The sequence below is a fragment of the Nomascus leucogenys genome, chromosome 3 (genome assembly GCF_006542625.1).
Source record: "Nomascus leucogenys isolate Asia chromosome 3, Asia_NLE_v1, whole genome shotgun sequence".
NCBI lineage: Eukaryota > Metazoa > Chordata > Mammalia > Primates > Hylobatidae > Nomascus > Nomascus leucogenys.
In genome coordinates this window covers 94,559,596-94,583,651 of record NC_044383.1, presented here as the reverse complement: position 1 = coordinate 94,583,651, position 24,056 = coordinate 94,559,596, and the positions used below count along the sequence as shown (strand labels likewise).

The 24,056-nt window shown below is 48.4% G+C and overlaps 1 protein-coding gene across 1 annotated transcript; it reads right to left on the bottom strand.

The window, feature by feature from the left end:
* Positions 1-211: 211 nt before the first annotated feature.
* NR2E1 (nuclear receptor subfamily 2 group E member 1) lies at positions 212-22,976 on the bottom strand. Its single transcript, XM_003278925.3, has 9 exons — positions 22,187-22,976; positions 17,369-17,514; positions 14,059-14,146; positions 12,244-12,479; positions 10,741-10,887; positions 8,554-8,650; positions 8,017-8,166; positions 7,324-7,429; positions 212-1,714 (listed from the first exon to the last, which is right to left on the bottom strand). The coding sequence occupies exons 1-9, from the start codon at positions 22,209-22,211 to the stop codon at positions 1,552-1,554; spliced, it is 1,158 nt and encodes a 385-aa protein (XP_003278973.1). The 5' UTR covers positions 22,212-22,976; the 3' UTR covers positions 212-1,551.
* Positions 22,977-24,056: the final 1,080 nt, after the last annotated feature.

Here is a 24,056-nt window from a genome sequence, read left to right as displayed (position 1 = left end):
AGCTGTAGAGAACAGAATCTTATGTTTTATTTCTTTATTCATCATTTTCCAAATGGTATTCACTGTAAGAAGGAAATTGCCTTTGTAATTCAGTTCTGCAGGCTCTGTGCTGGAGTGCTCCGAGCTTCAGTTTTAACACCAGCTGCTGCCCCTACCTTGTTTCTGGTGGGTGAGAACCAGCCAGGGAGGGAGAGTAAGAAATCAGAAAGAGTTCATTTAAATTCAATATATTTTTATTCTTTGTAAATACAATGAGTACAACCTTTTAACTTCACAAATCAGTTAATTCACTTTGTACAAGAAAAGTTTTACTCATCCTATGATAGTCCAAGTGCTGAATTTTTTCCTCAGTGCTAGTACCTAATAAATCAAAATGTGAAAAGTACAGCAGCTATTTAAAAATGTTTGTTTCTACATTTCCATAAGTATAGAGTCATACCAAAGGAGCAGCTTAAAGTGTAGGACGATGTGTGTGTGTGTGTGTGTGTGTGTGTGCGCGCGCGCGTGTGTGTGTGTTCATTCAAGGCTTTACTAGAAACCAGTTTTCGGAAAGGCATTGAAGAGTCTCAGGCTGTTAGCAATGGATCAATCAAGAACCCTTTTAGCATTCATCTCCTTGAAGTTCCTTCTGCAATTATGTCCATATTCATTTCCTGTCTGGTGTGACTTGCTGCACCACAAGTTTGGACCCCCACTGCCTTTGGTTTCAGCACTATGTTAACGGGACAGCAATCTACCTCACTCAATCACTCATCTCCACTTTATTTGGTTTTGCTGTTTTTATTCATCCTCCCTTGACTTATGTTCTTTTAGTAAAGCTCTTCTCTTTTTGAGATGTTATCCAACCTGAAGTCCTGGTGAGAATCTCATTTTGTCCACCAATTCCTTTGACAAGGTTGCCTGGCCTATGGTATTAAAAAAGAAGAAGAAAGAACAAAAGAAAGAGAAAGAAAAGAAAAAAGAAAATAGAGAAAAAGCAAATCACATGGCATAAGCTACTTTTCACTTATTAACTCAGTTCTGAAGGCCACTTAATAATGTATTACAATAGAGGGGAAACTTTTGATAACACTTTTAATTTAAAACCTACCATTATTTTTAAAATAAATGCTCCAACATAGTGTAGTTTTGAAGGCCACAGTACGATGTTATACACAGAGCTATATTTGGTTACCAAACTTTATATGCTAAAAAGGAAGAGAAAGCACTACTTATGTTTCAGCTTTTGATCGTTCAGCCTGATCTTCCAGGTAAGAGGCAGAATGGCACGGCCTGTGGCAACCCCCAGTTTGTCCCCTCCCAGGGCATGGCAGCAGTGAGTTTTCAGCGCAGGCGGTCCTGTTGCACCCCTCTCCTTCCCAGACGCCCTACCCTGGTGAGGGCGGCAGGTCATCGCTCCTGGAATGCTTTGTGTCAATTGGCATTTTTTTCCTGAAGGCTACACATTCCCCGGTATATGCTTCCTGAAGGGTTTGTTAGTTGAGGCTTGTTCTCCATGGATCGAAGTTCATCTGATATTGTCCCATCCTGAAAAGTGGGTACCTTGTGAGCTTAGATATCACTGGATTTGTACATATCTGAAAGCAGTCTTGTAATTGGCACGTTGCCGATGGTTTTTTTGAAAAACACTTCTTCTATAGTTGATGGGCTAATAGAACGTAAAGCTGGCAAAAGCAACAGAAGTTTTCCAAAGCGACAGGGTTGAGTGGGATATCTGGAATGAGAGAAGCCATGAACACAAGGTCAGAGGCCATTACTCACGGAAACTAATGTCTTATACCTGAACACACATCATCTCCAGCATTGCTCATCTAGGTCTCTTGAATAACACAGTACCCCTGCAGCAAAGTTCTGGACAGGCACTGTTGTCCCTGTTTTGCAGGTAGACTACTTGAGGCAGGGAGACCATAAATGATGCTGCCAAAATCACACAGACACTCTTTCTACATTAACAAAAGGATTGCATTTTATTTGGGAAAAAAAAGAAATTTAAGAAACATAATACTAATTTTAAGCCAAATAATAAATTTAAGATTTCCATTATAGAAAACAATCAGGGAGTTGGGGATAAAGCTAGCAACAGAATCCATGTTTGCTAATTCTCAGGACTCCTTCACAAGGCTATTTCCCTCAAATAAAATGGCTTCTTTTTCTAAGCAATTCTCCAAATTATTATTCAGGCATTATACTTAGTCTCTCTCAGGAATAATTCCATCCTTATTACACTGCAAATTAAAGACTAAGTTCTGTTGGGTGGCAGTGCCACCCAACCCTCATGTCAATGAAATTGGCATGTAATTAAAGATGTGAGAAATTTCTTAACAATTTCCTCTCTTGATGTCCAACATATATCTGTGTTCAGATGTGCAAGTTCAATCTTCTGCTGCCTTTAGATGCCTGCAATCCACCTCCTCACTGCAGACCCGATACTTCTTCAGCCAATAGTTAGATATCAATATACATAAGGAGGGCTCCCTCCACTGAAATGAAACACCCAAAAAACTGAACTTCCGGGGTACACATCTGTGACTAAGCTGGGTTCAACCCAGGCCACCAGGTGCTAGAAACTAAGGGATATCAAAATTCCTTCGAAGGAGTCAGGTGGCTGTGTTTAACTGCCTGATAACTCCACCCTGCAAATAAAGTTCAGGGGAGCAACTTTCATGCTTGTCTATTTAGCTCTGGGCACATAAGAGTCCTTCTCTTCCACAGAATTCAAGGCTTATAGTTCATTCTGGGCCTCTCAGGACCTCAGCTGGCTCTTTCACTGACCAGCTTCATGACCCCCTGTGGACAGGGGCCACCAGACCACATCTAGTAGTGTGGTGTGGAAATGGTGAAGCTTATCCACATTAAAAAAAATACTTAAATCCTACCACTTGTTCTCCTTGTTGAATGTATTTCTAATGTTTCTTGAAAAGTAATCCCCAAATCCATGTCTCCCTTTCACCTTGGCCACTTCTTTTCAACAGCTCTATTTCCCTTCCCAGGACCAGGCATAGTAGAGATAATTCTGCAGCAAGTCGGAGGCAGTGGCTGCCTGGATGACCTCTGCCATCTGCAGCATCCACCCAACGTGCTGAACGTTTCCCACGGTGAGAAACCACTGTGAGAAATAATCACCTCCAAAAAGGATGAATTTGGGGGAATCCATAGAAAACCAACTCCTGATTTTCTGCAAATAGATTACCCACTCATCTACTCTCCCACTTACTTTATTCTCTAGTTGAGAAAGGGTTGGTTAGTCAGTCAACAAAAATTGTCTATTACATGTAGCATACTGTACTGCCAGAAACAATAGCAATGTATGAGGTCAGGTGTGGTGGCTCATACCTGTAATCCCAGCACTTTGGGAGGCTGAGGCAAGAACATCGCTTGAGCCCAGGAGTTCAAGATGAACCTGGGCAACATATCAAGGTTCATCTCTACAAAAATTCTCTGGGCACCTGTAGTCCCAGATACTCAGAAGGCAGAGGTGGGAGAATTGCTTGAGCCTTGGAGGCAGAGGTTGCAGTGAGCCATGACTGCACCACTGCAATGCAGCCTGGGCATCCAAAACAAAAACAAAAACAGTGTGTGTGTGTGTGTGTGTGTGCGCATGTGTGTGTGTGTGTGTGTGTGTGTTAGAGAGAGAGAGAGTCTGACTAATCAAAATTATTTTTTAGAGTATCTATGCCCTTGTCTTCATCCATTAGCATCAATAATTGGATTTTCTTTCAGGTTTAAGTGTTTTAGGTCTATTACAGGTTTGCATATTTGATCTTCAGTTATAGAATATAGTTTGTGTGGAATGTCAATTCCTAGCCTTCTCCTTACATCCTGGATAATTAGAGAAATAGCTTAGAGAGCTGTAATATACAATTAGGCTCAGTTTCAGTTTGCATGTTAACTTTTCGTTTCAATTTCAGGTTTTATTTTTCTAGACAGGAAAATGCTGGAGGAAAAAGTGTTCACTGATTTGAAGGGCTAAGAAATAAGGCATAGTCATTTTTGTCACATGTATGACCCTAGATATAAACATTAAATTACAGCTGTAGCTGATATCAGAATGAAATAAGAATTCCATGAAATAAATTCCATAATTCCATTATTTAATAAGAAATAAGATACTTATTTAATATTTACTATTCTAATATTTAATAGAAATAATAAGAATTCCATGGCAAAGCGGATGTGTTTTTTCTACACATAATTTTCTTCTTTTGGGGTGTTGGGGAGATGTAATTTACTTGCCATTTCTCTAAAATAGGCTGTTGTTAACCCATGGTTGAGTTCTCTCGGGCCACCCTATCAGCAGCTCCTGGCACATCAGGCTCCCCTCCTCACTCACCTCCCTGGCACTTCCCACAGGACCCCTACCAGCTCCTCCACCACTCTCAGGACACACCTTCTCCCCTGCTGAATTCCTCCTCCCATTGAATGACCAACTCACATGTTCTTTCCTCCACCCATCAGACTTTCAACCTTTCCGATTGTCCCTCACTCCCTCTGACTAGGATTCATCTCTCACACTCCCCACATTGCTTTCCTCTCTTCTCTAGTTTGGATTGGAGTGACACTGCTGCCCACTTCTTGCAATGATAAGGGGCAGTGTCTTGCTCCCTCTGGTATCCCATAACGCCCACCTGCAGCCCTGCATGTGGCCAGTACTCGGCAAAGGCTTGACTGGATCAATAACTGGATACCACGTCCTTCTCATTTTTAAGTTCTTAATACCATAATGGCTCTAAATGTCAAAGGTCAGTTAGGACATACAAGTTAGTTAGTTTTTGTTTTTTTCTCTTTTTAATTTTTTTTGTTTGTTTTTTAGACGGAGTCTCACTCACTCTGTTACCTGGGGCTGGAGTGCAGTGGCACAATCTCAGCTCACTGCAACCTCCACTTCCCAGCTTCAAGCAGTTCTCCTGCCTCAGCCTCTCGAGTAGCTGGGACTACAGGTGCATGCCATGACGCCCAGCTAACTTTCATATTTTTAGTAGAGACGGGTTTCACCATGTTGGCCAGGCTGGTGTTGAACTCCTGACCTCAGGTAATCCGCCCTCCTTGAACTCCCAAAGTGCTTGGGATTACAGGTGTGAGCCACTGTGCCCGGCCTACAAGTTAGTAGAAGTACCCAGATTATGTACTGCTCCATTTAATAATTTTGAACAAATATTAACTGCCTACTATATATATTCTGTAATTCAATATGCATTTAAAATTCAAATCCTGGCATTTCAATTTGAAAAAACATATACAGGTGCACTATCTGTCAACATAGTTTCAGTGATATTCCATGGACAGGGAACAGTTTTATTCATTTAGTATTCAAAAGAGGGTTTATGATAGAAATAGGGAGACTCTAGCAGAAGTGGTATCATCCCAAACGGACAGAGTTGACTTGGGATTTCTCTGACCCATTAGTTGAGGGAGGCATTAACAGCCTCTACCCATTTGATGTATTTATTCCCCCCACAGTGTCTATAGCTGATGTGGAGATTATGGAGCTGAGTTTTCGCAGGTTCCTTTCAAATCAGCCTAGAGAACAGTAACTCTATTCTAACTTCAAGTCTACCAGTCCTAACTCAGGAAACTAGAAAGGCTCCATTTCTTTTTAAAAGCCTGGCTTTTTTTTTTTTTTTTAATGGCATAATAAAATCTATACTTCTTTTTTTTTTTTTTAATTTTTGGTGGAGATGGGGTCTTGCCATGTTGTGCCCAGGCTGGTCTCGAACTCCTGAGCTCAAGTGAACTGCCTGCCTTGGCCTCCCAAAGTGCTGGGGTTACAGGTGTGGAGCCACCTTAGCCGACATCTATACTTCTTAATGGGCTTGCCCAGTGCTGGGCCAGGAGGAGCTTTGTTGGAGCCCCCATGTCCGAGAGTTCCTACAAACAGCCAAAAACAGCCTCTGCCTGTGGGCCCTGCATGGCCAGAAGTAACCTGGTAGATGTTATGACTCAAAATAACAGATACCAGTCACCAAGGCCAAACAACAGTTATGATAGGTGAAAAGATGCCTTCTTTAGGCTGGGCATCGTGGCCCAGGCCTATAATCCCAGCACTTTGGGAGACTTAGGTGGGAGGATCACTTGAGGCCAGGAGTTTGAGACCAGCCTGGGCAACATAGCAAGACTTTGTCTCTACAAAAACTTTAAAAATTAGCTGGGTGTGCCGGGCATGGTGGCTCACACCTGTAATCCCAGCACTTTGGGAGGTCAAGGCAGGCAGATCACAAGGTCAGGAGTTCGAGACCTGCTTGGCCAACATGATGAAACCCTGTCTCTACTGAAAATACAAAAATTAGCCAGGCATGGTGGCAGGCGCCTGTAATCCCAGCTACTTGGGAGGCTGAGGCAGGAGAATCGCTTGAACCCGGAAGGCAGAGGTTGCAGTGAGCCGAGATTGCACCACTACACTCCAGCCTGGGTGAAAGAGTGAAAAAAAAAAAAAATTAGCTGGGTGTGGTGGCATGCACCTGTAGTCTCAGCTACTCAATAGGTTGAGGTGGGAGGATCACATGAGCCCATGAGTTCACAGCTGCAGTGAGCCATGCTCACATGCCACTGCACTTCAGCCTTCCAGCCTGGGCAACAGAGCAAGACCCTGTCTCAAAAAAAAGATAGCCTCTCTGGAGAGTTCTCTCATCCTTTTATTTGAGATTGGCACCTGAAGAAAGGCACCTGTGTTTTCTCAAGGATGATGTGGCCACTCTCTCACATACCAACCATTACACTTTGAGCTTCATTTTTTTTTTTTTTTGAGACGGAGTCTCGCTCTGTTGCCCAGGCTGGAGTGCAGTGGCACAATATCGGCTCACTGCAAGCTCCACCTCCCGGGTTCACAACATTCTCCTGCCTCAGCCTCCTGAGTAGCTGGGATTACAGACACGTGCCACCACGCCCGGCTAATTTTTGTATTTTCAGTAGAGATGGGGTTTCACCGTGTTAGCCAGGATGGTCTCGATCTCCTGACCTCGTGATCCGCCCACCTCGGCCTCCCAAAGTGCTGGGATTACAGGCGTGAGCCACTGTGCCTGGCCTAGGCTTCATTTTTGACTCCTCCATACCCATTCACACAAATGTTGTTCCATTATTTTGATGGATCAATTTGTTCCGCCAGGACAACTATAATATGTCTGACAGTGCTTTCACTTTGATCTTCTAATTAGATTTGCTCCTCTCACCCACCCTGAGAGATAGGTAAAGACATGGATTCTCCCTAAATTAACTGGCTGGCAACAAGATAATTAGTCACAATGTTTGAACTGGCTTATTACTGCCTGCTCAGGCATTCGCAATGGAGGCAATTTTCTTAAGTACATGTTCAAGGCAAACAAGGGTCACCTGGTATGGATGTAGCTGTTGAGCGTTAGCTGAGCCTCATCTTGAAGGGCTGCAATGGCGGCAGCATTCCGGAAACTTCTCAGTTCAGAACCACTATGTGTAGGAACTAGAAATGAAGACCAGGAAACTGTGATAGACAGCATAGAAATTGTATCTGGGAGCCAAGCGCAGTGGCTCACGCCTGTAATCCCAGCACTTTGGGAGGCCGAGGCAGGCGGATCACTTGAGGTCAGAAGTTCGAGACCAACCTGGCCAACATGGTGAAACCCTGTTTCTACTAAAAATACAAAAATTAGCTGGGCATGGTGGCATGTGTCTGTAATCCCAGCTACTCAGGAGGCTGAGGCGGGAGAATTGCTTAAACCCAGGAGGCAGAGGTTGCAGTGAGCCAAGATGGCACCATTGGACTCCAGCCTGGGTGACAAGAGCAAGACACCATCTCAAAAAAAAATTTTTTTAAATAAAAAAAAGAAAAAAAGAAATTGGGTCTGGGAATGCACCTCTCTGGAAGTGGCTGCCCAGCAGAACATGCAGGTTCCCATAGCAATAAAAAATGGGGCCAGATTAAGAGTATCAGCTCCCTTGAAAACCATCACCTCTTTTTGCAAAGGTCAGTTCAGACTTTGAGGTGGCTGAATTAGCGAGGTGGCAAAACTGGGGAAGGAGAAGAAGCAGGGTTCTGTGTCTGCTTACCGGCTTTGAAAGTGACGATGCATTTTAGACAGGCAAATTCAGTAGCATCTAACCGGAGTTGTCTAAATCGAGCCACCACCTCTTGTAAAGCCTGTATTTCAGATATGATCTTGTTCAGCTTCTGGGAATCTGTGTTGTCACCATTCATGCCTAGAATAAAAATACGGGATAAATACTCTAATATGAAGGCATTTTCATGATTTAATATTGATTTTTGACAAAATCCTGCATATCAGTATCTATTCAATTGTCACTCTAAGATATCTGATTCCATGTAAACCGGCTATATTGTATGAAAGTTAATATAAAATCTTCTCTTGGATGATAACAAACACAGTAATTTGCATTTAAATAACAATGCAAGCAGTCATGAATACAACAAAACAACATTATTTGCATTTAAATATAGATTTATAAATGACAGGTATACTCTATTGTTCAGCAGGAATTTGTTATTCTTTACATGTTGTTCTTTTTTCAGTAATGTATTTTTATGGTAATTTCTACAACAAAGTCATTAAATTGTGCAATTCTTACCAGATACAGCCAGTAGAGTGTTAGCATCAACCGGAATGGCCCATTGTGCTATTCCTAGAACAAACAGTTCTCTCCAAGCATCTTCCAAAAGCATCAGCTGTCATACAATAGATGTATAATATAATATAGTGTGTAATTTATAAATTTATAAACAATTTCACTATGTAAATTTCCATTATTTTAAAGTGGGTTTTAAATGCCTGTCTTGGTAATTTTTTCTGAATATTCTAGCTTTCCCTTATTTTCCCATATTTTCCTTTTGAAAAGGTGCCTATAGATATGCACATGGATTTGAGAGTCAGCCATTCCAATTCTCCAAAGTTTCCTTCTCTCAGAAAAGGATTTGCCCCTCTTGTCCTTGTATCCACCCATTCCTGACCACCTAGAAGCTCCTCTAGAGAGCGAGGCTTTATGAAATGCCAGCAGCTCAGCAGGTGGATTCCCCTCACAGAGAATGCTGCTATTAGCAGGGTTGAGGATTCCTCAGACGCTTGCAGAGCTGGGTCCCCATCTTCCTGGAGGGTTGAGGGGGCTGGGCTGGGAGAGAGACAGAGATCACTACTTCCCAAGAGGCATTGGGGGAAATCAGGGTGTAATTATGTTAATCGGGTTTTGCTGAGTTTTCCTCATCTCACTGCTTGATTTTTCTGAGACCCATAAATGGACAGCATCAAGGTGCTTGTCATTTTTATTCCAATAAAATGTGCTTCTGAATATTTAAAATGAAAATCTGTCTCTTTTTCCAAATCAATATACCAGATTCCACTTCACTGCAGGTTGCTTGTTGTCGAAGGATTTCTACCAAAGGGCTAAGTGGCAGACAGTAAGTAAATTTTGTTTGGGTGAGAGTATACAAATACTTATTTTGAAAAAAAAAAATAGCCAATCTACACACACACACACACACACACACACACACACACACACACACACAGCAAATGGTTAGAGCTAACCAGTAAACCTGGTCAAAGATAGGACCTAACTACCTTAAAAAATCTCAAAACTCAAAAGCCAGTCAACTCTAAATGATTTATGTAAAAGGATTTCTTTTGGGAGCTAAGAGCTGAATCATGAAGGCTTGTAACCAAAATCACAATTAGACCAAAGGGTTTAATTTTTTTAATGTTTTATTTTTAGTTTTATTGCATCAAGTATAGGAAATAATTGTAAAATGCAAGGTAAACAATATCTAATTCTGGCCATATTTGAAAGGGCAGGCCATGAAAAAAAGAACATCTCATGCTAGAAAATGAAATGCTTTTAGCACATTGCCCGATCTTTCCATAGGAAACATACTTCATATAAAGGGGCACTATCATGCTTTAATTAGGTATGAAATGAATTGAAGAAATAAATCCTTTGCTTTTAGAACTACTTATTAGCCTTTTGGAAAATTTGTCATTAATTCCTGTGAATGCACTGGTAACAGCCAATGGTTGGGAATACTTTATTTTCTTTCTTTCCTTTAAGGTTAGAAAAATGTTAGCATTTGTGATATTCCTAACAACAAAATTTCTGGGTCTCAGTACAATACAATGTTTTGCTGCACACGCTTTTTCTTCCTCTGAATGTCATTTACAACCACGGAATTATGCAAAATGCCTATTTGTTTACAAAATGTCTAAAGGCACATGAAGAATCAAGGAAGATCCTAGACTGCAGGAGGTGTGCACTGTGCCCCTTGGTCTTACATGCTGATCAATTAATGACCAAAACTGGGAGCATCACAATGGAGAACATAAAGCTGGGAATATAAAATAATAACATCAGTTCTGGAAAATCTCATGAGGGCATACTCTTACCACCTTCTACTTCTCTCAGTTCCAGTGTTCTTGGTAAAACATTGTTTCATCAACAGTTTTAGAAAATCATTACAATTTTAAAATTTGAGATTATATTTGCTGTTTCAATCAAACAAAAAGAGGTAATGTTCTTGTATGTGTGTTTTTCATAGACTGGACCCAGCTTTTCTGAAATAATGTAATTACGTTTCTTACTAAGGATCATATAGGCAGATATTTTGAACCCATGGGAAGAAGCAAGTAAAAACAAGTAGTTTCCTCATTGCTATTAAGAATGGATGCTTGCCTTGGGTGGTTTACCCAGGGATGGAGGGAGTTTTATAAGTCTGAGTGCTACTGTTTCTTTCCCAGCTCTCTTTCTCCCAAGGCCTCAATGTGGTCATACCTGGTCCTGCAAAGACAGCGTGGAGAAGGCTGGCACACTCTTAGCCCACTTGATGCTCATGAAGAGAAGTCTGGCAGCTGATTCACACACTGACTCCGTGGCCACTTCATAGAGATACATTGGGGTCCCATTCACTTCATGGGGGTACTGGGTGGGGAAGAAAGAAAGACACCTGGAAGTGAGGAAACCACAGCTTTGCAAGAAGAACCAAACTTTTAATTTCTAATTAAAGCAAGGAAGGGGATAAAAAGGAATTTGGATGTTTTGCTTAAACATGCAGTTGACATTGGTGGGTAAAAAAATCAAACATCTCTATCTATAGAGTTTGAAAAGTAATACTGATTGGGGGAGGTCCATTTCCACTCTTTGGGAGCCTCTCCCTTCCAGAGGGTCCTCTGGCTTTTCTATCCCCTGCAGCAAATTTTCGTTGGGCTGAGCCAAGTCCAAGCCTGGCTCCCAATTTAGACAAGAGCTGCTTGCATTTGTGTAAATAAAAATAGATGTGAAAAAGTATAAATTAATAGGCATCCCAAACACAAATATGCATATGAGTATTTTTAGAAAGGATTAGTATATTATGGAAATATTTCAATTAGACATCTTAATCATTCACAGAGCATTCCCATTCATAACTGACAACATATTCATAACACTACTTTCCCGAGCTTATTATACACATCAAGGGTAAGAAAGCAATATTAAATATTGTGCGTGTGCATGTGCCCAGGTGTCTGGCTTCCCTGCAGTGTGGGGCTGCAGCTGGCCCTCCTCTGAGGGAGATCCTAGGCCCTCATCCGCCTGGAGTGGGGGTCTTAGTAGGTATCAGCTGGAGGCCTGGAGGGTAGGCCTTAGGTGGCAGCCTTTCCAGGTGGTTCAGGCTGTGGCCCTGCTCCTATGGAATCAACCCTGCTGTAAATCCACCTGCCTCAGAAGCAGGTGAGGGGAGCATGGGAAATGAACTCAGATTCCTCAAACTGTTCTAACAGTGTGATCTCCACATTTCGCTCTTGGGTTAGAAACTCATGGCTTTGCCCAAGATCATACATGCCAAGATGTGGAATTCTGGAGCCCTTCCTCCAGCTGTAGCCAATTCCTCTCCTCTAAAAATGAACGTTGGTTCTTCTGGCCTTTAGGAACGCCTGAAGCTGCCCTCTGGGTTTAGACGAGGTCTCCACCCACCACCCATTACTAGTGGGTGTTTCCTAAAGGTGCAGGTTCCTGGACTCCACCCCAAACTTGCTGAAACGGAATTTCTGGGGGGATAAGATCGGGAGCACACACTTGTAGCCACTCGGAGGTTGACTCTACTGTACACTCAAGTTTGAACACCCCTGGCTGAACAAGGGAGAGCAGGAGGGCTGGAGCTCCATGCAGAGACCAGCCAAGCACCCTGGAGTTCTCTCCCCAGTTTGCCTGACCCCAATCACAGCTCAGAAGAACTGGGTGCGTCCCCCTCCTCCATTCGCTGGCACGAGTCTCTCTGGACCCAGCAAGGCCGCTGACCTTGGGCGTGGGCTGAGCCAGGCTCACGAGGGTCTGCCGCTCAGGAGTGGTGGACACCGCGGCCAGCTCCAGGCCGTGCGGCTCCAGCTGCGTGACCGCGGTGAAGAAGGCCGGCGCAGGGAGCGCCGCCGAGGGAAAGTGCGCGGCCGCCCCGTTCTCCTCCTTGTGTCCACGGAAGTAGAGGGCCACTTGCTTGCGGATGGTGGACGTCCGAGGCCCCCGCTCGTGCTGCACGGCTGCAGAGGCAAACAGGGAAGCGCATGCCGGCAATTAGAGACGTCGCAACACAGCCGCTGCGGCGCTCCCCCCAGCCCCGCCCCAATGTCAAGTCTGGGCAGGCAAAATCGCCCAAGAGGTGAAAAGAAGAAGGGAGAGGGAATCTGAGCGAGGAAGGGATTCTGAGATCGTCTAACCGCTACACTGAATAGATTCGGAAGCTGAGGCTTAGAAGAGGGGCCCGTGCTCAAAGTGCCACGATAAAGGCAGAGCCTCAGGCAAGACTAGGTGTGTTCTCCTTCGGTCCAGGGCTCCTCCCCACCAGGGAAGGGGGTTCGCAGGGAAACCAGAGACCCTCTGGGCTGGAGTAGCCAGGTATCCTCGCCCCCATCCAAAAGAGAGGGAGCGTCGCGCACGCCAGACACCTCGTCTCTGCACAGAATTTTCCAGCTCCGTCCAAGAACAATCCTCCCTACCCCCAGGCCCCGCCCCCACAGAAATAGCTTTTGGCCTCCGAGGGCCGCAGGAGAAAGGGACCCGAGCCCCGGGATTGCTAGGGGATGGAACGAGGGAGAACCCGTCTCCGAGTATGCTGGAGAAAGGCAGGGGAGATGTGACAATTACCACCAACAGTTTAAACAAACAAATTAATTCAGGGCAATCTTCCGCCCGCCGAGCTTGACAACTTGTCAATACACAAGTTCAACAGGTTGGACGCTCCCTCCGGCTTCCTGCGCCGCAGAGGAAGGGGCTCTCTCCTCCTGGAGCTGCCACCAGGCCCGGGCCGCCTCACAGCAAAACCCACTCGCACGCTGTTCCCAGGCCCCACGGTGTCCTCCAGCCCATTACCCTCGCCCCCTGCCTGGGCCTGGGGCGCCCTCGACAGGCTGCAGCGGGGGACGCAGCTTGGACCGTGCCCCAGGCCCAGGAAGCACTCTGACGTTCTGGTTCTTGCTGTTGCGCGCTTAAGAGCCTTGGGAGAGCTGGGTGTCCGAGTCACCCACGGGCGTCACCCTGCCTCTCCAGCCCCCTTTCCCTCTTTTCTGTAGAACAGAGAGAAGGCCCTGGACTCACATCGGCCCAGTGGCCATACTGATTTTGGCATCTTGGAGAATTTGCAAACAGGGGCTGGAAATTCCGCGTTTTCGCGTCTCTGCCCTCCCTTTTTCAACACACCGCGATCTTCCAGCCTGTATGATCTCCTCCCCTTGAGACTATCCAGACTTTAAGATCCTGGGGGAGGCTAGCCGGCTTAAGGGTGGCCACGAAGGGCTGCAAAGAGGGATTAGGACCGGAGGCAGAAAATGCGCGCCGGTCCCCTGGAGAGTGGGGTCCCCCCAAGCGCTGCCTGTGTGGAGATGATTGTGGGGCGCAAGTTCCTGATGTGGGCATGGGTCTTGCCCTGGGGAATTCTAGGGGTCGCCAGCGGCTCCTGCTGAAAGACGGGAAGGATACGACTGAAAGCCCGAGGCCAATTCCCAGCATCTGGAAAGAAGAGCTCCGGGGTTGATTTACATGCATAGGAGTGCCATGTATTTTCTGTACATATAATTTACTTACTACTCAATCAACATTGGAATAAAGGGATGCACTGATTACCGTCTTTATTCATGTTGACTTCCAAACACTTCTTCAGCCGACACGCCCTGCACTGGTTTCTGTGCGTCTTGTCCACTGGGCAGCCTCCCTGGAACAGAGCGCAGGGGGTCAGCGGTCCCCCGGGCCTTCAGGCTGGAGACCCGGAGCCGGCACCCGGGCGGGGAAACAGCGTGGAGGCGCGACCTTGCCCGGCCGCAGGCCCTGGAGCCCCGAGCCTGGGCCTGCAAAACGCGAGGGCCTTGGGCATGAGCAGGGCCAGATCGAGAAGGGGCTGGGCCGTCCCAGGCTACTTCAAGAGGGCCGGTCCCGGACCCCAAGAAAGCGGACAAGGGGGAAACGTCCTTCTCCAAGCAGGTGAAGGTTAGAGAGCCGGGTTTGGCAGACCCCGCAGGCCTGCGGGGCTCTCGCTAGGGGAACTTCCGCCAGTCGCGGAGTGGTGGAACAGGCACGAGACTTCAGGACCGAAGACAGCGACTTGGCCCCAGAGAAGGAGGCCTCTGAGTTCCGTTAAGAGCTGGCTTTTGGGTCAGGATTCACGCCATACTGCACTCCCACCAACGATTCTTTCTGCCTTCAGTACTTGAGTCTACCTCTTTCTGCCACTTTCTGGGAGAGCCCATTTATCTATCAGATAAATCTCTCCCATTTATTCTTCACTCTCCTATTACCTCACTTTTGCTTTTGCATGAAGCCAACCTTATTATCAGCAAGTTGAGAGTTGCCTTAAAGACTAGCCTCGGCCCAGGTGCATAGAAACACAGCCCTTCCTGGAAGGTGAGAGGTTAGGAGCACAAGGCCTAGAGAAGGTGAGGGTGAAAAAGGAAGAGCTCAAGGCTTGAGCAAAGTATAGAAATGCTCACCATGTAAACAGGACCAGGAAGGTAATGTGACGGACTGTCAGACTAAATGATAATGTGGGCTGAGACTGTTAGCATGGTAACTGAAAAAATAAAGGTAGTCACTTCTTTAGAAATATTTATCTGAGATGCATGAGAAAATAGATGTTCTACCTAATGCAATTTTCTGAAAAAAAATTAGCCATTGAAAGAGGAAATCTACAGATAAAGATTCCTTTGGAATTTATTCAGTGTTAGATGTCATTACTGAGGGGACATATGCATAGATACATAAAGAGTCATGTGCATGAGTTTTATACACAGAAAATATTTAAGACATTGTGTGCTCTCCTATATTTATAGAAGTTGCTACTGTTACATTTGTAGTGAGAAGAAAGATAATAAATGTATTTTAACTTTGCTTCATAATCTCAAAAATTCATATACTCTGGAGTTGGAGTAAGTATGTTTTTCTTCCCCCTGAAGCCCTTTAGGGGAAAATTACACATTAGAATGCAGTTTTATGAGTTCACACTTCTCCAATTTAAAATATGATGATTTATTTAAAATAAAGGTGGGACAGATGTTCACATCCATTTCTAAATGTCCTCATTACTGTTAATAATAAATTGGAATATAATTTAATCCTAGAATAAGAGAGAAAGGAAATAATTTTTGGGTCCAAAGTAAATTATTTAGGGCATCTTTGCTGGCCAATGTAATAGTTCATTGTAAATAGGTTTTTTAAAACTTATTAAATGTAATCATATATCTATCCTCAGATGGTATCTTTCCAGTATTCTTACAAACATGCAAATGCAAAACGGAAACCTTCATAAGTTCTTAAGTGTGTCTTCAAATCAGATCAAATGTATATAAATAGCTAGCGCCAGAGAGAAGGATAAACGCCTCAGCTCTGATCATTTACTCTCCTTGCAAGAACACCAGGCCTGATGAGTCTATTATCAGTCCTTTACAAGCACTTGGACTGATATCAATATGCTTGAATTGATAGCCATCCCCTTTTAAAAGATCAAGCACAACATCAGAGATCTTGATTTTCCAATTCTGTTCACTGCATAAAAGCAAAAGACAATCTAAGTAGAAGTTGGTTCAAATCTGACAACCCCCAGTAATCGCACAATCTTGTGGAGTTATTGGGATACAGTCCTATGCGTATAAAATGTGATATGTCCATATGGTGAAGCTAGAAACTGATACAGTATCCAATTAAACAGGTAACAAAGCTAGAGAGCTAAAATTTATCTCAATGCAAATATCTTCTGTTTTTGTGGTTAATCCAAAACTATTAGAAAACGATATGAGCAGACATGACTTCAGAAAAAGGCGTCAGAACAATTCACTAGCAGCAGACAATATATGCATGTGTATACATGTACCCTATATTTATTAATCAGTGAAAAATGTTTTACTATTTTGTTACCAAAGGATGACTCCTGACAAATGCACCCTCAGGGATCTTTCCACGAGTGAAATGGAGGCCTCTATACTGAGGGTCTGAGTCGCTGATAAGGAAAGGGCAAAGTGTGGGACCAGAAGGTTGATCTCCTTAGTTAAAATCAGCCTATTACTGAGCTGGAAACTGAGTCAAGAGGTTCTGCTCCCTCTTTCTAGAAGCTTTGGCTCATACTCAGCCCATGCCAGATTCCTCTGTCTCTTTGAGACATTTCTGCCTACTCAAGACCAAAACAACCGACTGGGCCCAAATTCTAAGCAGAGAAGGAGGACAGGGATATGGAAGCTTGAGGAGGGTCCCAGTTGCACCTTCCTTTTGAATCTTCTCTTCTTCCTCACCCTGCCCTTTTCTGACAAGGCATAGCTAAGGTCACATGGGTGCTGAATTCCCACTGCCCACTTCCAGAGCAGCCCTGCTTCTCCGGAGTTGAAAAGGCACAACCCTTCAGACAGCACTGCCTCTCTTCCAAGTGGCTAGCACTCACTTGGTGGTCTCAGCTAAAGGTGGTGGTGACCTTGACTCAGATGTCTGTGTGCCACTTACTTCTGCATCCCAGGCAAGTGATCAGGGGACTGAGCTTGACGCTGCTAGGAGTGAGTGTGGGGTGAGCAGGCACAATAACAAAGCTCTTTCTCCTGCTTGCTACTTGTGGTTTAGATGCTAAATTCTTTAGGTCCCTTGGGCCGGCTTTAGAGCCACTGGGTGTGGGCCTTACCCAGTGTCAAAATCTGTCAGAATAATAATAATTTTAAAAAGTGTAGGGAGGCTCTAGGACTTCAGACTTCCTCCTGTAAACTCATATCTTCCCTTACCTCTTCCCGCCTTTCCCCAGCCAAAGGGCATCCAAGAGTTGAGGCAAGAAGGAGGGGAGAGGAAGGGAGAGGTCAGGGCCGGGTCTCTCCTCAATTGCGTGGAAACTCAGAGAAGGCCTTGGCACAAACAAAAGAGTGAGGAGGCAGCAAAGCGGAGCCGAGCAGTGCAGCCCTGGCTAAGGTACCTGGTTTCCAGATTTGCAGACATAGGTCCTATTCCTTCGGATGCTCCGTTTGAAAAAACCTGAGCAGCCGTCGCAGGCGTAGACCCCGTAGTGCTTCCCCGAGCTGCGGTCGCCACACACTTTGCAGGGGATATCTAAAATGCGGCCTGAAATCGCAGGAAAGACGGGGAAGGGGGGAAGGGGCGAGAGGGAAAGGAGGGCGGAGAAGAGGGAGAAAAGGGGAGAGGGAGAGAGAGATGCTAAGCAATCTGACCTCTGAAGGGATTAGCACCGAAGCTGCGGTAAAAGCAAATAATGAAGTGATTTTATAGCCAAACTTTTTTTCCTTGAGCAAGTGTCAGTTTCCTACAATGAGAATTATTCATGCACCGCTACATGTATTTGGGTCTCCTCTAATCGCCGAGACCCATTTTGGAATAAAAGATGACAGCAGGCCCAGGCGGCAGTGCGGCCCTCCACTGCCTTTCTGCTCCGCGGAAAGTTTGGCCGCCTCCCTCCTTCGCTTTTGCATTTAACAGAGAAAGTTGTTAGTGAGCGCGCGAGGAGACGAACTTGAAATGTAAAAGGGAAAAGAAGAAAAACAAACACGGCTGGAACCAGGGATGGCAGCTGGAAGGCAATCGAGTTTTCTCTGAGCTCCGCCGGGCGGTGTTATTATTAGGATTATTATTGTAATGCTAATACTTGGATTATTAATGATAATAAGGGTAGTGGTAATTGGCCAACTTTCGCTTTACCTATTTAAAAAATGCTTGGTGAGTCGCTTTAGAGAAATTATTTCTTTTAGGAAAAAATTATTTTCTCCGCAAAGTGGTTCGGGACTAGGCAAGGGAGAGGGGAGCGACGCAAGTTGTCGGTTCCCTGTCGGGTTAGCTTGGGACAGGCATCCTTCTCCCTCCATTTCCTAAGCCCTTTCTCCCTAGAAGACTGGCGTCCACACACTTGGTCCTGTGTGGGTCTCTTCCTCCCGGTTTTTCCAGTGCTCTTTGAGCCTGATTTTTTTTTTTTTTAATTAAGAATCTGACTGATTTCTCTAGGCTGTATCCCCCCACCCCCCATGGACCCCACCTCAAGAGAACTTTCCCTGGAATCCCCTCAAGCCTGGGGTGGCCACCGACCCTGGAGGAGTGTCAGGGAGAGGGTAACAGTTGGCCGTTTAGAAAGGGAGGGATTCTTTTCCTCTAAGGTTCAAGAGTCCAACAAGTGCCCGAAGCGGTTTATAGGGACTTAGAAATGCTTCCTCCCGCAAAACAAAGGGAGTATTAAGCTGTTAACTTAATTAACACTTTAATTTTACAAATAACAATAGTCGATAATAATCGACTTATTAACACTTGCTTTTCTCTTCTTCTACCTATCCGAAGGCCTCCAGTTTGGGCCCCAGCGGCCTCAGGCCTCCCTGAAATTCTACAGCTGCTGCCGAAAGCCCTTGGATTGGGGACTACGATGAGATTGAGGTGGGGAGGGGCGGCAGTGAAACGTCTGGGAGAGGGGAGCAGGGGAGGTGAGGGCGTGGCGCGGGGAGGGCCTCGAGGCACCGGAGGTGTAAACTTGCTCCTGGAACCCGAGGCGTCCGGGCGAGCTTACACCCTGGGTCCCAGCCTCGTCTCAGGTGGAGAGGGTGGGGGAGGGAGAGCGCGGGGGACCGTGCTTGGGGGTGGGGGGTGTTCGGTAACGACCAGGCTAGGCCGGGTAATTACAACCCCGCGGCAGCACCTGCCTATAGAGCCACCAGTGACCCGTCAAAAAGAGTAGCATGGGAATTCAGACGGCGACAAAGGCGGGCAGGGGAGGCGCGCGGCGCGGCGGCCACCGGCTCGGCGCCCCCCTCCCACAGGGCGGGAGGGGAGATTGTGCTGTGGGAGGGAGGGGCTGGAGAGGGCCAGGCGAGGGCACAGCGGGTCTTGTCCTCTACTCCTTTGGGCCTGTCACTGCGCCCAAGGGAGTTCCTGGTCGCTCAGGAACCGGGTATGGAGCTCCACTGCACGGCACTCACTGTGGAAGCAGTAAACTTGGTTTCCATATCTTACAACCATCCTCTGCTTAACACGTGCCCTCTGACCGCTCCAGGGTCCACGTTTGGGGCCCAGCAGTACTGTCACCCCAGCTGTCCTCTTCCCCGTGGCACTGTTGAAGATGCCAAGATGAGTGAGTGGGAGGGGCAGTGGTGGGGTCTCTTTTTCCCCACTTCCCATCTGGACAGGAGGCCCATGACAGCATCTCTGGAGAACCCGATGAGGGTGCACGAAAGACCAGTGCAGGGTGGGGGCCCCTCCTCGGACTCCCCCGCCCGAGCTTCCGGACTGTTGCCCCCTAGGCCACCACCAGTGCGAGTCCTGCCTCTGAGCAGACCTCCAAGCCGCGGCTCCTGGGGCAGATTAGAAACAGGCAACCGGGCTGGGGCGGAGCCCAGGAGGGAGGGACGCGAAAATTCCGGGGCATAGCGGATCTGTGCCTCAGACTCCGCCACCCAGCCACGTTAAGGTGACTTGGGGTCACGAGACAAGCTGGTTGACCCCGTTGCAAAGCTCCTCTCATTTAGCAAGCCGAGCGAGCTCCGACGTGAGGCGAGCCGGAGTTTCCTGAAGCTGGAAAACCGTTCTTAACTTCCCTCGCCAGGGGGTCCCCTCGGGGCTTTTTGTGTGTCATAATTGCCTAAAGATATATGGCAGCTTCGATTACTGTAATTATCATCAGAGGCTGTTGAAAGAAGTTAGTCTGGGCTGCAGGGGTGACTGGCCAGGGTCTCGTTACCACCCAGGCGGGGCTCCGGGTGACATCGCTCTGCTCTCCAGCCGCGAGAAGCCGGGCAAGGCGGGGGCTGCAGCTCTGGCTGCTCGACCCAGTCCTGACCCGGCCCGCTGCGCGCCGACCTCCTCGCTGCCCCGGGACCGAGGGACGCAGGTCTTGGGTTGGCTGCCGCCACCGGTCTGGAAAGGGCCTAGATGCAGCGGCGCCACGGGCGGGGGCCGCTGTCCTGCGGGCCTGAGAAAGCTCAGCAGCCGCGTCCCGACCTGAGCCGGGGCTGGAGGCTTCCAAGGCCTCACTCAGGCTCTTGGGAAGTTAGAACGGCCAAAGTTTCCGCAAGGAGCCCGCTGTGGTTTTTCCCCCAAAGTCCGGAGGGTTGGCCTGCCTCCTAGTCCACAGCGGGGGCGCAGCCGCAGGCGGGCAGAGCTCCCCGCTCACCCCTCCCTCGCCTCTGAGGCCTCACCTTTCAAGGGCCCCAGGGGCTCCACACCCCGAAAAAGACTTAAGAGCCCGGGGCTCCTAACTTCCAGGGTGTAGGCGAGGGCCTGTCCCGGGGCGAGCGAGCTAGGAGGCCTGCCGAGACCCGCGGGCTTCAGTTTTTGCAATGGAGGCGCAGAATGCAACAGAAACGGCCTCCTGAGCCTCCTGGGAAGGACACTCACGCCCGGGAATGCGGGCAACAAAAATCGAGGTCGCTTTGCCTCCTGGAGATTCCAACAGCGAGGGCCAGGGTAGGCCCGAGCCTAAACAGAAACCCAGTCCTGCGCCAGGGTCCGCTCTGCATTCCGGCCGCGGTGAGGGCTCCTTCTCTGCTCCATCTGCCCCAGCTCGAAACATTTCTCCTTTTCTTTTTGTTCATGTTCATTTTGCTCTAATTTTTAAAAGGTCAGCACCCAAAGCAAAACAAAATGAAAACACAACCTCCTTCTTGGAGGGGGGTAGGAGGGCGGGAATTGCATCCCACTTAAGTGAGACTTCATTACCAGTGCTCAGAAGTATCTCCGATTCTCCCAACTTTCAAAGACTCAGGACAATGAGGGCGAGTGAAAGGGGGAGGGGGCGGGAAGGAACGCATAGAGCGCCAAAAATGCTATCTGCGAAAACAACACGGGCAGCAAGGCAACTTCGGGATATGGGGACTGCGGCGGCAACGGTCGTCCCCAGCCTCAGACCCTGGAGCCCGCAGCCGTGGGCCACGGGATGGCGGGAACTGAAATGCCCCCGGGAGATCTGAGCACCGTAGTCGCGCCTGCTCAACGCTGGCTCGGGCCTGCACATTCTTGGGTTCCGCAGGCAGGGTGCGAGTAAATGCCCTCACACACACACTTAGCCCTGCGCTCCTGAGTCTCGGGTTGGTGAGAGGTCAGCTGCGGCCTGGCGTTCGGAGAGCCGGCAGCTAAGGAAGTTCGAGGAAGGAGAGAAGCGCACGGAGGGAGCAGGCCGCGCACTCCTGCCTCTGCTGGTCTCCGGCTCGAAAAGTCCTTGGGATTAGGGATTTGGTCCTCTCTTTGCTAGAGTGGTTCGCCATACTTTAAATTCCCCAGTTATGACCTACGCGGATTTAGGATTAAGGAAAATGTGACTTTTAAATTGTTTCTGCTTCCCAGTTTGCAGGATTATTTGAAATAGCTAGAAACGGGGTGCAAAGCATTCCATTCAAAATCCGCTTTGCACAGAGTTGCTTTTGCGCGCTGGAGCTCGGAGTTTTGAGCGAGTGTGTTATTGTGCTACCGCCTGGAGCTGCGGCCCAGTTCCCGCCCCCATGCCCCCCCCCCATCACCTGGCGGCTAAATAGAGACAACTCATCCGACTGGTGGGCTGCGCGGGTCGTAACCTTCTCACCGCACCAGACAGTGGGGATCAAGCAATCCAGAGGCAACGAAACAGCTCTCCCCTCACCACGAAATGCTCCAACTCACGGTCTACAGGGCTGGGCCGAACGCACACGCCCACTGGAGTCCCTCTCAGGGGCTCAGAGTCGCAGCGCTCCAGGCAGGACCTTCCCAGCCTCCCCGCTCGCCCGCCCCAGGCTGCGCGCCTAGGCCCCACGGCGGCCCGAGAGGTACCCACTTGTTGATCCGGCTGGCTTGCTCATGCTGGCTGTCCCGGGGCGGAGCGGTTGGTGGGCGCTGCCCGAGTCCCGGCTGGCAGCGCCCGCCTCGCCGCCGGGCGCCGCCGCTCTCCAGCCGCCCTCCAGCCTGCAAGGCTCCTGGGCGGGACAGGTGGGTGTCAGTCGCGCGCTGCGCTGCTCCCTGGGCGCTCAGAATTCGTTCCACAGTGGAAATTTAAGCATCCTTAAGTTTCTTCCCGGCTCTTGCAAAACCGCAGCTGCTGGGAATGCTGCTTGATATGGACACACACATGGACAGACAGATGGAGAGATGGACAGGAAGACTGAGGAAGAAGGAAGAACAGCAAGAGAGGGATGCTGAAAGACAGAGATGGAGACACGAAAATGGCCTTCCTACGGAGCGAAATCCCTCTTTTTCCCCATTCCTGTCACTCAGTCTTCAATCTCTCCCTCTACATAGGCATGCAGAGTGTGGGCAATCTCTGCCGACCGCTGGTCTCCCAAGGAAAGAAGGAAAACACAAGTGCAGTCTCAGAGGCAGACGGGCTCCGCGCGGCCGGAACCCGAGCGCAGAGTGGGAAAACTAGATTGCTGGGAAATCTTCCGAGGGAAGAGGCGGCCAGGTCCGGGTTTCCGGGGAGAGCCGCGCACGCAGCAGCGAAGGGTCCCCGAAGTTCATTACCCCGTGACTTTGTGCCTGTCGCTGCTGGCTGGGTCCCCTGTAATATCTCCAGAAGCGCTCTGACAGGCAGCCGCGGGGAGGGGAATAGGGCGTCCCTGGCCCACTTAGCTTTTCCCCCAACTCCTGGCGGGGTCTGACGTCAGCCATGTGCGGGGAGGGGATGGGAAGAGGGAGGGGGTTAAATGCTAATGATATTAATGAACCTCCAAGCGGCTCCCAAAGAAAATGCAGGCGCTGTCGGAGCTTACGAGTTAGAAAGTGTGAATATGGGAGTGTGGCTCTGTGCGTGCGTGATGGTGAGGACGGTGCGGCTCGTAATAAAAATGAATTCGTGTATTTCACGGCAAGAAGGAAGGGGAGGGGTGACGGGGCTTTCTCAAAACGCTTTTCCCCCTCTCTCCAGAGTGCCAGATAGATTCGCGGAAGAAATTGGGTGGCTGTGTGCTGGCGTGTGATTGTGAGCGCCGGACATGGCCATATGAGTTGGTTCATTCTTGGTCCGGTGCCCCTTCTGTTGGGTAAAACTTGGATCTGGCCCGAGGTGAGTAATTTACTCATTTTGCACATATCTACGGCAAGTCAGGGCTGAGGATGGGGTCTTCTGGAGGTTCCGCGTTCCTTCGGCCTTCGCGCGGTGGGTTTGGGCACCAGCCGAGGGGAGGATGCCGCCAGCTTCCCCAAGCAGAGCTGGCCCATCCGACGCTGAGCGAATCTCTTGTCGCCTCCATTATCTGCACCGGGGCGGCTGGAGGGCAGAGCGTTCCCTCCCGCGGCTCGTCCTCGGCGGGCGATGCGGTCTCCCGCCCTCCGGGCGGAGGGATAGTGAAGAGCGGCCCTCATCCCCTACCCCCTCCCCATTCCGCTTGCCTTCCCGCGATTCCTGAGCTCTCTCGCGCCTTGCTCTGTGCGCTGGGAGAGCGCATGCCGAGGGAGCGATGATCCCCGATCTCTAAGAGATTAATTCTATTTAAGCTCTCTCGGCAGCTTGAACTTGTCGAACAAGAGCTTGCCAGTCCCTCCTCAGGGCGTGGGCCCGGCCAGAGGTCAGAGGTTACACCTCCAGCCCTCCGCTCGACGTTCGCGGGGAGGGGAGCTGTGGCCGGCGCTCTGCAATTCCGCCAGCCCACCCCCGGTCCCTCTTTCTCCAGACTCGGTGTCATCCCGGGCTTTCAATCAGAGTTTGCCTG

Coding starts and splice junctions, on each gene's coding strand:
- NR2E1 (XM_003278925.3), bottom strand. CDS start 22,211: ATGAGCAAGCCAGCCGGATCAACAA. Junction 12,480..14,058: donor AGTCAACATGAATAAAGACG/GTAATCAGTGCA, acceptor TTGCCTCTGCAG/CCGTGCAGCACGAGCGGGGG. Junction 10,888..12,243: donor TGGCTCAGCCCACGCCCAAG/GTCAGCGGCCTT, acceptor TTCCCCACCCAG/TACCCCCATGAAGTGAATGG.